The sequence below is a fragment of the Alternaria postmessia genome, assembly GCF_024291825.1.
Source record: "Alternaria postmessia strain BMP 2775 chromosome Unknown scaffold_32, whole genome shotgun sequence".
NCBI classification, from domain to species: Eukaryota; Fungi; Ascomycota; class Dothideomycetes; order Pleosporales; family Pleosporaceae; genus Alternaria; species Alternaria postmessia.
The window spans coordinates 234,903-248,703 of NW_026260105.1; the positions used below are offsets into that span (position 1 = coordinate 234,903).

At 52.8% G+C, this 13,801-nt stretch overlaps 1 protein-coding gene across 1 annotated transcript; it reads left to right on the plus strand.

Annotated features, from left to right (window-relative positions):
- Window positions 1–541: 541 nt before the first annotated feature.
- On the plus strand, window positions 542–12,601 carry J4E82_005874 (uncharacterized protein; the record flags this gene model as incomplete). The annotated part of the gene is made up of 3 exons (XM_051732134.1): window positions 542–586; window positions 639–12,441; window positions 12,507–12,601. The coding sequence occupies 3 exons, from the start codon at window positions 542–544 to the stop codon at window positions 12,599–12,601; spliced, it is 11,943 nt and encodes a 3,980-aa protein (XP_051588154.1).
- Between the last annotated feature and the right edge of the window lie 1,200 nt (window positions 12,602–13,801).

The following is a 13,801-nucleotide window of genomic DNA, read 5'->3' on the forward strand; positions in this document are numbered from 1 at the left end:
GCTCTAAGCTCGGATCAGCGGGCACGGACCATGTCTCCATCATTGCGGAAACTGCGACTTGCAGTGCTCACAGCTACAGCTCCCACAACAACTACACCTCACCCACCCGCTCTACCACCGATATAGAGGCTGCCGCTAACCAGCCTTTGGCACTTGCATTCCGCCAATAAGCGACCAACTAGCTGTCCCAGATCCGCGCCTGCACCGTGGTATCTAACAGCGACCTACCCACCTACGCCTCTTCTCCGCCAACCCGCCCGCTCACAAGCATTACCTACATCTCGCTACGACCGCTTTTGTGTGTGGATACGACGCCAACATACATCATCAAGACCCCGCTTTTCGCTCCACTAAAACGTAGCCACCTTGGGTTTCTGCGCTTCCGGTAAAGGCAGTCGCAGCCTACCTCTAGACAGCCTCCCGCGTCACGCATCTCTCGCCGTGTCACTCGACTGCCTGCACACAACTGCTACTCACTAGAGACCAGCTTCATAGAGCTTGCATGTGAGCAAGTTTCGCCTTCCGAGCGCCCGGCGCAAACATGAAGATCAAGAAACAGGCTACATCGCGACATGAGTCGACTCTGGTAAGTTGAGCATCCTTTGCCATGTCTCGCCACTACTAACAGACCACCGCAGTCGCCGATGATAGCAGACTTCGTCAAGGCAACCGAGTCAATACCGCTATTCCAGCTGCCCGCACATCTCGCCTCCTTCCCTAGGCACTGGCCCTTTCCCCGCGGTGACGCATATCACTGGATCCCCGCCCTCAACCGCTTCGACCACATCCTCGAGCTGTTCAATAAGGAGTATGGCCTGGCAGACGGACCGCAGACGCAGTCCTTCCAGCGCCGACTACTGCTCAAGGGCGATGTCGAGGAAGGAAGCACCAGCTCGGAGCAGACTACAACCGATGCTGTCCTGGATACCCTGCACGTATCACAGGATGGCGATCGCGAGCTGATCGAGCAGATCCTCAACTTCACGCGCATGCTCTTGGAGAACTGCGGCAATCGTAGTCTGTACTCTAGCAGCGAGCGCTTGGACAAGCTACTAAACACGACTTCCACATCTCTTCTCAAAGCTACGCTTCGTCTAGGTCATCGACTCGCTCAGCGCTACGCCGCCGCACGCATGCGCCTGGCTCCGGCCACCCTCCACCCATCTCTTCTCTCCAGCCACTACAACATCAATCTCGACAAGGTCCAGAAGCTGGCCAGCCCATTCGCAAAAGGCCCCGCCACAGCAGTACCAGTGTTCGGCACACCAGCAGGCAAAGGCAAGGAGCGCGCTGGCAGCACTGATAAGATTAGTCCATCTGATCTCGTTGCCATGTACTCCATGTCCGAAGCATCGATGAAGCAGGAGTTCGGAGGCGTCCTCATCTCGTACTATGAACCCACTCCCTCGTCCGAAGCAGAGAGCAGCAAATCGGCTTCCATAGACACACCCGCACCCACAACACCGACTCCAGTGCGAAGGACGTCAAGCATGAACCCTAACCGAACACCGCGACAGCCTCAGCCTCCGCCCGCTACCGATTCACCGAGCACGCCAGTCTTCACACCCGGACAACCCAGTAGTACAACGAATGGGCCCAAGACTTTCGAGCTGTCAGCCGAGAAGGTGGTCAAGACCGACATCCACGACCTTATTAAGGAAGGACTAGCACGTCTACCGGAAACAGCCCAATACGAATTCCTCCACAAGCTTCGCACCGCGAAGATGTTTCACGAGGGACACGCAGGGCGCGACAGTGCAGTCGCCATCCGTCTTCTATCCATCGCAAACATTGGCTACGTACATGTCGAGAAGGAGTTCATGGCAAAGCTGGGTCAGCAAGATGCAGATGAGCCACGCCGGTTACAACTTGCCTACCAGCTCTCTGAGCTGGTCCATCCGCCAGGCAACGGTGAGACTGGAATCTCGACAGAATTGCAGACTTACGCCATGAGCGCTCTTGAGGCGCTCGCAAAGCACAAGTCGAAAGCGCCTGATGTTTGTACCGCCCTCAGCGTCAACGTTAACCATGGTGTACTTTTCTACGTTGTGCGCAAGCTCGTCGCTGGACTTGGCGAAGAGACAGGTAACCCTGATGATGTCGAAGAAGATGAGTGGCGCGATGCTTTGTTCTCTCTTCTGAACACTCTACCTACTTCTCAAACGCGCACTGGTGAGCAGATGGTGGCCGCTGGTCTTCTGGAGATTCTAGTCGATGTCCTCAAGCTGCGTACCGCTAAGGCAGAACGCAACCACCCTAAGATTCTCAACTTCCTTGACACATTCGTCTATAACCTGCGCGACGCCTTCTCAGCCCTTGTAGCCGCGAAGGGACTTGAAATCATCGCTGATCTGATGCAATACGAGGTCGACACTTCTAAGAAGCTCGCAGAAGAGGACAAGGGCATGCCCAAGGAGTACAAGACGCAGCTTACTGATTATCAAATTCCGTTCTACCACCAGCAGAGTCTACGCTGGCTTTTCAAGTTCCTCAACCATATGATGTCGCATACAGGCGGAAATTTCGATCGCCTGATGCGAAACTTGCTTGACTCGCAACAGCTGCTCAGCAGCTTGCGCACTGTGCTATCCAATGCCAAGACGTTTGGCTCAACTGTCTGGAGTATGGCTGTCACAATCCTCACCAGCTTCATCAACAATGAGCCCACTAGCTATCAAGTCATCGCCGAGGCGGGTCTTAGCGATGCGTTCCTGGAGACTGTGGCTGGAGAGCCCGCTTCAGAAGCAATCGCTGCAGCCAACGCTGATGTGAGTGCTTCAACACCATCGACATATCCTCCACGAGAAGCTGGAAAGTCACTTGCGGAGGGTATCTTGCCTGTCGCCGAAGCCATTTCGACTTTACCACCGGCCTTCGACGGCATCTGCTTAGCTGAGGCTGGTATGAAGTTATTTCAGTCATCAATCGCACTTGAGCGATTCTTTGAGATTTTCGAGAGTCCTGCCCATATAAAAGCACTTGATGCTGATACCGAGATGCCTACCTTGATCGGAAACTCTTTCGATGAGCTGGTGCGCCATCACCCACCTCTGAAGGCACGTGTTCTTTCATGTCTCAGCGAATTGATAGCGCGCGTGGTTCAACTCTGCGCCGAGAAGGCCGACAAGGAAGGTGTAGGAGCTAAGCTTTGGTCCGAGGACGCCGCTGGTAAGCTGACCGTCGCTGGCGGCCGCCAAGCCCTTTCTGGGCCACGCTCTCAGCAGAGCACAGCCCAAGCTTCGGAATCTACAGCTACCGACGTAGAGATGAAGGATGCTGATGACACTGCTAACGAACCAGTCGCTTACGACCAAATCACTGAGACCGAAGACAGCACCAAGGGCCCTACTACCGGTCAATACATCCGCGTTCTGTGCCGCTTCCTCTCTGGATTCTTCTCAAATCACGCCATGTGCGCTGCGTACGTCGAGCTCGATGGTGTAGACAAGATTCTTGACATCTCAAGCCTTGCCTGCTTAGATCCAAAGGCAAGTGAGTACCGCAGCATGTGTGAGCAATTCGGCCATGTTGTCCAAGTACTCGTCGAGCAGAAGCCGCATATCGCAGTGCCATCTCTGATCAAACGTACACAAGCAGCCTTGGAGCACTTGCAGCCTCTCCTCGACCACACCGGCAAGCAGGCTTTCTTCGCACCTTTTACCAGTTCTGGTACTTCCCAGAACACTGAGAATTTGCAACGAGGCACACAATACGTCAAAGCCCTAGTTTCTGCCCATACTCTCGTCGGAGCTATGACCTTAACATTCCAGAGCCAGATGTATACTACCCGCTCTTCGCACAATGTGTCTAGCCAAGTCAATCTCGCCGATGTGTATGCACGTCTCGTGGATAGCCTCGGAAGATTACATCGAAGCTGTGTATGGGAGGAGTTGTTACTACAGCGTAACATGCCTACAGAATGGGAGAAGGAGACCCGTATCACTAGCTCAGGCTTCGGAAACGACGAAGCCGACAATGTGTTCCGAATTGGAAACAGTGCTACCGAATCGCCAAGCAACGGTGACGCTGCTGCTCCTGGCTCGACCTCAGAGAACCCTGTCGCGAGCCAGAATAGTGCGCAATTCAAGAACACGCAGACTCTCCGCAATCTGCTTAGCAGAATACCTACCGAGGTTGCACCGTTCTTCCAGTCGCTTGGTAAACTCCTCTTGTTCCGCCGCAGCTTGGAGGCTTACCAGAGGCAATGTGCTACTGTTGTGTCAGACCAACTTGCTCAGGCCGTCATCGATCAGCTCGAATACGAGGGTCCGAAAGAATCGGAGATCATTGAAGACCGGTATGCGTACTGGATTGTCATCCTGACATCCTTGTCGCAGCTCATCGTTGAGCCAAACCTTGATCGATCACAAGCTTTGACGCTGCTACTCGTATCTTTCCGCAACCTAGGTGGATTCGATGTTCTAGCGAACATTCTCAACCAATTCTACCAATCGGCGCTCAAGCTTACCTTGAAGCAGATGGACGACACCACCAGCGAGGAGACGAAGCGACTGCTCAACCTGTCGCTTGGAGGCATCAAGATTATTTTGGCCTTTTACTCTCAGATCATTAACTTCAAGGTAATCTCAGAGTCTCCGCAGACGTCATCCATGCAAACCCGGCCAGATCGCGATCGGGAGCGGTCTGACTATTTCTTGACTGCACAATTCCTCGTCGAGCTCCGGTACGCTGTGATTGTTCCTGTCGAGAAGATTTGGAATTCGGATCTCATCGATAAAGCAACCACGTCAATTGTGAAGACGTCTATCAATATTCTAAAATCTGTTCTTGAGTGTGAAGGCGAGCACGGAGCGTGGAAGAGTATCGACAAGATTCCAAAGCGTAGCAAGCCTATCATCAAGCCTTGGTCTGCTAGGAATGGAGACCACTTGCCGCGTCTGAAGGAAAACGGACACGAGGAGAGCCTGGCCGAAGAAGCCCTGTATCGCTGCTGCGACAACTTCAACATGGCAAATGAGTACTGCAAGAACCAGGCCCGTCCAGGTGTTTCCAGGAACCCTATCCCACAGTATGAGATTCAAGCGCGTGGCCCGCCATCCACCTCGCCGAGCCGAGCTGAAGTGGTGGTCCCCGAGCATCCAGATGATGCTAGTATGACATCAAGCGAAGTAACGCGGGATGAAGATGGGTCTGAGCAGCCGGAGACACAGTCGGTTCAGATGGAAGACGCCGACACTTCGACTGCAGAGACAGAAGCGCCTACGTCTACTACACCTGTACCGGGTGATCAGCCGAGTCAGGCACCTGCTGTACCGCAGGATACTCTTGCTTATCAAAAGCGGATGGCTAACGGAAATACAACACAGCTTGTTGCACTAGACATGTTGGATGAACAGCGAACCAAGCTCCGTGAGAGACTTGTTGAGCAATCTCTTGACGTGCTCAACACGCACGAGGATGTCACCTTCGAGCTTGCCGATCTCATCTCAGCCGCCGTTTCAAAGGCACCAGATCCATCCGAGATGCGTGGGGAGATTGGCATGATGCTAGTGCAGTCTCTCATGTCACTGCAGAGTGACGACGACTTCCGAAATCAGGGCAAGAAGATAGCAGCTTCAGCCCATCTTTTGGCCTTGATACTACAAGAGAAGGATTTCTACGATGTCATTGTTGAGCAGCTTAAGGAACATTTCACTACGTTGCTGGGCTTCATCAAAATCTTCCCAGATCAATCTCCGGAAGATTCATCGCCTTGGATCGGCCAGGTCTTGCTTATCGTCGAACGACTACTAGCTGAGGATCAACTTCCGCACCAAATCTCATGGACTCCGCCAACGGAAGAGTCAACAGAAGAGACCACAGTTGACGAGCTACCACAGCCGATTGTCAGTGTCGAGGAGAAAGATCTGCTGTTCAATGCAATTATCGAAATGCTGCCTCGCATCGGGAAGGATGAGTCGTTGGCTCTATCCGTGACACGAGTACTGGCCATGCTTACCCGCACTCGTAAGATAGCGACCCGTCTCGCAGAGAAGCGCAACATTCAGCGGCTGTTCCTTATGGTCAAGCAACTTGCGGGCATCACCAACGAAGGCCTGCGTAGCGCTTTCATGATTGTCCTCCGCCACATGATCGAAGATGACGAGATGATTCGACAGATCATGCGTACCGAGATTCAGCAGATGTTTGAGTCGCGCGACCGAAGACAGACAGACACTACTGGCTACACTCGCCAGATGTACGCGCTAGCCATTCGTGCACCCGAGATCTTCGTCAAAGTCACCAACGAGAAACTCCAGCTCAAGGGCTTCGATCCCAACCAGCGACCACAAGCTCTGATGCTCAAGAAGACTGAGCCACCTTCAACTGAAGGAGCGAGCATCGTGGAATCCTCGGAGGTCACTGCGGAGGCTGACAAACCAAAGGAATCTAGCGAAGCGCCTAAGCAGCCATTCCTCGAGCGAACAAAGACTTCGGATCTCAAGGTTCCTGTAGTTGAGAACCCTGACGGCGTCATCCACTACCTGCTCTGCGAGCTGCTAGCTTATAAGGAAGCAGAGGACAAGCCTGAGGCTGCCAAGCCAAAAGAGAGCGCACCTGAAGCGCAGGCAAGCAATGAGTCGGGCTCAGACGCCGCTACTGCCGCCCCTGCTGCTGCTTCCACTGAGGCCGCCAAACCCGAAAAACCCGTATTCAAGGCCGAAGAGCATCCAATTTACATCTACCGCTGCTTCATCTTGAAGTGTCTCTCCGAGCTCGTACAGAGCTACAACCGCACAAAGATTGAATTCATCAACTTCTCCAGGAAGGCAGACCCTTACACCGTGACACCATCGAAGCCTCGCTCGGGCGTCCTGAACTATCTCCTCAATAACGTTGTTCCTATCGGGAGCCTGAACCATGAAGGGGACCTTGCTTTCAAGAAGAAGCTGTTGACATCGAACTGCGCAATCGACCTTATCGTTTCGCTCTGCAACAAGACTGGAGAGTTTGCCCTGCCCAAGACCGATGTGCCGATCTCACCATATGTTGAGGCTGAGCCAGACTTACTCTTCGTGCGCAAGTTCGTCCTTGAGCATGCCCTGAAGGCATTTAAGGATGCCAACGCTTCGGACGAGCCGCTCGACATGAAGTACTCTCGTCTGCTAAGTATCGCCGACATCTTCTCCAGGATGGTGTCGCAGCGTCCAAATGGCGAGATGCTTACCCAGAACGCCGATCTGACTCCTAACCTGAAGCAGATGGCAAAGATCATGTATGAGAAGAACTTTGTCACTATCCTCACAACGGCGATCTCAGACATCGACCTCAACTTCCCGAACGCTAAGCGCGTGGTTAAGTACATCCTCAAGCCTCTAAAGTGGCTTTGTTACGTCGCCATGGATCTGAGTATGCACTACGATACCTCTTCAGCCCCAGACTCCGCCGATGAGTACGAGATTTCGACCGCATCCGATGACGATCTCATTGGCAACGGGCGCGAGGAGACGCCTGATTTGTTCCGCAACTCCACACTGGGCATGTTCGAAGCCCACGAGTCAGAATCGGACGAAGACTCGGAAGATGAAGAGGGTGAAGAGATGATGTACGATGACCCTTACGCGGATGATATGGAGTACGATGAAGGCGATATTGGTGACGACGATGTCGTTTCCGATGACGATGAAGAAATCCTCGAGATGGACATCGATGGCATGGGTCCAATTGAAGGTCTTCCTGGTGATGTCGATGTTGAGATCGAACTTGACGATGATGGCAACGCCATGGGCTCTGATGATGATTCAGAAGATGATGAGGAAGACGACGAGGATGAGGACGATGATGACATGGACGATATGGATGATGATGGTGACGATGGCATGGATGATATGGAAGAGGCCATGGACGCTATGGAAGAGGTGACAGGTGATGACGAGAACGCTAGCCTCGCCGAGGACCAAGAGGATGACTGGAGCGACGATCCAGACGATTTCCCTGGTGGCCCCAACGGCGACGCTAACATGCCGCCGGGCGCGCTGGGCTTCGTCCTTGATCCACCTCAGCTTCTTGAGCAGATGCGTCAGCAAGGCGGAGATCTCGAGGATTTCCTAGATGACAACATGGAAGAAGAAGGTCCGTTACTGCATAGGATAGAACAACATCTTGAACCCCAACTAACCCAATTAGATATGGATGATGAGGAAGAGGAATATGACGAAGATATTCACTACGATCCTGGCATGGAGGACGACGACGACGCCATGCCGGAAATTGCATGGGGTGGTGGCTGGGAAGACCCTCAACCCCCTACTGTTCGACATACCCACCGCCTCAGTCCATGGATGTTCCCAGCAGGTCCAGGCGATCGCATCCTTGTACCAGCTTACCGCTCACATCGCCCAGGTGCTGGTCCCCGCGTCACTGACGATGGTATTAACCCTCTGCTTCAGCGAGGCGGTCGCTCCGCTGGACGAGATGGCCTACCACGCAACGAAGGCAACAGCGACTGGGTTCACGCCATCGAAGGTCGCGGTCCTCGTGTCTTTAGTCAAAATGACAGCCCTGTCTCATTCATCAGCAACTTGTTGAACGCGATGAGCTCCGGCGCTAGCGGTCCGACATTACACCAGCATGGTGGCGCGCTGCATCTTTCTTTCAGCAACTCCATGGGTATGCCACCTTTTGATAGTGGTATGCGCCGTGATATTGCTCGCATGCGAGAGAACTACACATCGCGCACTGCTCGCGAAGACCCACACTCTGCGGTAGCTTTCGCCAAGGTATACACCAGCCAGCGCTGGCAGGAAGAAGCTAGAATTCTCTACGGCCCTGCGGCAATCGAGAAGAGCAACCGGGTCATCAACTCCATCCTAAAAGTCATGGTTCCACCCGCCATGGAGGCAGCGAAGAAGCGTCTAGAAGAGCGCCAGGCAGAAGTCGCCCGCAAGCTTAAGGAAGAGCAAGAGGAGAAGGAGAAGCAGGAGCGTGAAGAATGCGAGAGACGTGAGGCACAAGAAAAGGAGGATCGCGAGCGACAGGAACGCGAAGCCGCTGAAGCCGCGAGCCGAGCTCCAGAGCAACCTGCAGAGGACGAATCCAAGGCGGAGCCTGAGACTGCACCGGAAGCGCAAGCGATGGAGGGCGTTGAGGCTGGAGAATCCTCGACACAACCCGCCGCTGCTGAGTCGACCCCTGCAGAACCTGCTGGGCCACCTCCACAACGTATCACGACCATGATTCGAGGTCATGAGTACGACATTACGGATCTGGGTATCGACACCGAGTATCTGGACGCTCTTCCTGAAGATCTACGTGAAGAAGTCTTGATGCAGCAGGTGGCTGAGCGTAGAGCAGAACAACGGGCTGCAGCACGACGACAAGAACAAGCGCAGCAGCAGTCGCAAGCCCCGGCACAAGCACAAGCTCCTGCTGCACCCGAAGAGGCAGGAGCAGCAGGTGAAGTTCCTACAGATATCAACGAGGACTTCCTAGCAGCACTTCCTGCAGATATTCGAGCCGAGCTGCTTGCGCAAGAAGCACAAGAGCGTCGACGCCGAGAGCGCGAAGAGAATCGCCGTCGCAACCAAGCCAACGCTGGTGCCCCTCCTCCACAAGCAGAAGAGATGGATCCTGCAAGCTTCTTCGCGTCACTGGACCCTAATCTACGAGCTGCTGTGCTCATGGATACGGACGAAGACATCTTGCGCCAGCTACCACCAGAATTATCTGCAGAAGCTCGAGCGATGGGAGGTGATCGTCGGTTACATCAGTTCAACGACTTCGGCTATAGACGAGGTGATCGCCGTGCCCAGCCTGATGATCCGTCGCAGAAGAAGAAGACTCGTCCTTGTGTACAAATGCTTGACAAAGCCGGTGTCGCGACACTTCTTAGACTCATGTTCATCCCACAGCAGGGAAGCGCAAAGGGTAGCCTGAGCTCCATCTTGCGCTACGTTTGTGAGAATCGCCAAAATCGTGCAGAGGTCATCAGCATCCTGCTCAGCATTCTTCAAGATGGAAGTGCTGACGTAAATGCTGTCGAGAAGAGCTTCGCGCAACTGTCAATTCGAGCCAAGCAGCCTCAGCAACCAGCGGACAAGACCCCGAAGATCTCCCGCAAAAACGGCGCTTTATCAATCAACGCTGACGTCTCTCCACTTATGGTTGTTCAGCAATGTCTTAACACGCTTACCCAGCTGACAGAGAAGAACCCCGCTGTCTGGCAATTCTTCCTGACCGAACATGAGACGGGCGTTGGATTCAAGAACCGCGCCAATCGCAAGGGCAAGGCTAAAGAGACCAAGGCGAATAGGTATCCGGTCAACGCTTTACTTACCTTGCTCGACCGCAAGCTCATCGTTGAGAGTTCCACCATCATGGAGCAATTGACGACACTGCTGAAGGTCATCACCGCACCGCTGCAGGTTCTCAAAAAGGAGAAGGAGAAGGCTACTGAAGAGGCGAAGAAGGAGGCCGAGACATCTGCGGATGGCCAGGCCACCGAGAACCAGCCTGCCGATACTGCAGCCATAGAGGCTCGTCCTGAAGGCCAAGATACGGAGATGACGACCGCTTCTGAAAACGCTGCTCAGTCTGAAACCGCTACTGCTGAGGGCGAAGGTAGCATTTCCAAGCCTGACGAGTCAAAGGCCGAAGACGACAAGACGAAGAAACACCGCACTCTCACACCGCCCGATGTGCCTGAAGTCAACCTTCGACTTGTCGCCAAGATTCTGGCTGCTCGGGAATGCAATAGTAAAGTATTCCAGGAGACTCTCAACGTCATCAGCAATCTTTCGCCCATACCTGGTGCGAAGGAGGTCTTTGGCCAAGAATTGCTGGGGATTGCTAAGGATCTGGCCAGCTCAACACTCCATGACCTTACCAGCTTGACGGTTCAAGTCTCAAAGGCAAGCTCGCCTACTGATGTCCAAGGCATCGCACTTGCCAAATTCTCCCCAGCAAGCTCCGACCAAACTAAACTGCTCCGGGCCCTGACGGCACTTGACTATCTCTTTGATCCATCACGTGACAGCAGGGACAAGCCTGAATCTGCTGCAGAGGCACTCGAGCCCGCTCAAAAGGAAGATATCCTCTTGACCTTGTATGAGGATCGAGCTTTCGCGCCCCTGTGGGAGAAGCTTAGTGAGTGTCTGACGGTCATCCGCCAGCGTGGCAACATGCTCAATATCGCTACCACACTCCTTCCGCTGATTGAGAGTCTCATGGTTGTGTGCAAGAACACTACTCTCAAGGAGATGCCCTTGTCTAAGATGATGCCCAAGGAATTCGCCTTATCTAGCCCACCGCCTGAAAGCAGGATGGAGAATCTGTTCTTCAACTTCACTGAAGAGCATAGGAAGATTCTCAACGATCTTGTTCGCCAGAATCCTAAGTTGATGAGTGGCACATTCTCTCTTCTCGTCAAGAATTCCAAGGTACTGGAGTTCGACAACAAGCGTAACTACTTCAACCGAAAACTCCACTCCCGAGGCGGCGACCGACAAGCACATCCGCCTCTGCAGCTTTCTGTCCGCCGAGACCAAGTCTTCTTGGACTCTTTCAAGTCGCTGTACTTCAAGTCAGCCGACGAGATGAAGTTTGGCAAGCTCAGCATCCGCTTCCACGGCGAAGAAGGTGTTGACGCTGGTGGTGTTACTCGCGAATGGTTCCAGTCCATCTCACGCCAGATGTTCAACGCCGACTACGCTCTCTTCGTACCTGTTGCTTCCGATCGCACGACATTCCACCCCAACCGCCTCAGTTCTATCAACCCTGAGCATCTGATGTTCTTCAAGTTCATTGGTCGCATCATCGGTAAAGCGCTCTACGAAGGTCGCGTTCTGGACTGCCATTTCAGCCGAGCGGTCTACAAGCAAATCATGGGTAAGCAGGTTAGCCTCAAGGACATGGAGACACTTGATCTGGAGTACTACAAGTCCCTGGAATGGATGATTCATAACGAAATCACGGACATTATCACGGAAACCTTCTCAGTGGAAGTCGAGGCCTTCGGTGAGATGCAGACTGTCGACCTCATTGAGAACGGTCGTAACATTCCGGTCACCGAAGACAACAAGCACGAGTACGTTCGCCTCATCACTGAGCACCGTCTTGTCGGTGCCGTCCAAGAGCAACTTGAGAATTTCCTCAAGGGCTTCCACGACATCGTCCCCGCTGAACTCGTCTCCATCTTCAGCGAACAAGAACTCGAACTTCTCATCTCCGGTCTTCCTGACATCAACGTGGACGACTGGAAGAACAACACCGAGTACCACAACTACACGGCCGCCTCACCACAGATTCAATGGTTCTGGCGCGCTGTCCGAACGTTCGAGAAGGAAGAGCAGGCCAAGCTGCTGCAATTCGTTACTGGTACTAGCAAGGTGCCACTGAATGGTTTCAAGGAACTCGAGGGCATGAACGGGTTCAGCAAATTCAACATTCATCGCGATTATGGGAGCAAGGATCGTTTGCCGAGTAGTCATACTTGCTTTAACCGTAAGTTTCATCCCCCAGCAGCGATTTAATGTTTTTTTTGGAAGCAGAAGCTAATGATGGAACAGAACTTGATCTCCCCGAGTATGAAACTTATGAGGATCTGCGTAAAGCCTTGTACACCGCTATGACGGCTGGTGGCGAGTACTTTGGATTCGCCTAGAAGCACCTCACTGGCTCGCTTTCACGGACTTTTGCTAGTACGACGGGTTTTTCCCTTACTCACGATAGCAACTTTTCGATATTACATATTACGAACTCTCTTTGCATTGCCAGGCGCAGGGAGGTTGTGCACAGGATATACCCTAAGGTGGGGATGGGGATGAGAGTGATTGTACGAGTATGAGCAAAATTGGAGGATTGGAGGAGTTTAGTGTTTATGAGTTTACGAGATGACGATGATCTGATGCGAGTCGGTCGAGCACATGGAAAGGCTGGGAGTGCAGGCCCAAGTCTTTTTGCTGATGCGAGACTGCTCGTATCGGGTTGAGGATGACTGGGTTATTTCTTCTGAAGTTTCTTTCCCTTTGAGGCTTCAGTTTGGTATTAGGTAGATAACCAATGAGTTTCTTTCCTCGGATTTGTGTGTTTGGTTGGCTGTGAGTTGGTGAGATGTAGCTGTTGCAAGAGAGTCGTGCGGCAGATGGGCAAGCAGCACCCTTTGGCCAGCATGTCGCTGTCGACGGCGGTAATATGCTAGATCCAGAAGTGTATACCGGCCCAAAGCGTTTTAACTACTGACATTACTTTCGAGTGCGACAAGGTTCTGTAGATGATACCTCCAAGAAAGCCTATCTCGTCTCTACTGGTCCAGAGAATCTCACATCTGGCCATGGAACACAGGCGTGTCCTGGACGCTTCTTCACAGCCCATGTGCTTGAGATTGCTCTTTATCATCTATTGCTAAATTATGACTGTGAATTGGCGCCTGGAGCGAGCCTAATAACATTGTATTTGGTTGCAGATTTGACAGTTCTCGACCCGAGAAACAAGCTACGATTTACACATTGCAAAGAGGAGATCGACATAGAGCATCTGTCATACACGTGACCTTGGTGAACTTGTACCTGTACAGTGTTACAAGCAACTGATATTCCAATCGAGATTTCTCAACAGGATTGTTGGCGGTTTTCTCATGTTACTCGTTAAAGCTGTCCTCTATGAGTGAGATAATCGCAATAGCTCTTTGGGGTCATTCTCATGGATAGGTAAGTACGCGGCAGCAGTTGGAGGTAGTCCACTAGAGATATGATCTGGCTAGCACCGTTCGTAACCGCTTTTCGTTCATCGTCCTTTAGCTTTAGTTGGTTTCTTCATTACGTAGTTTGTAGCAAGTGCGGGTGTGGGGCTTACCCGATCTGGG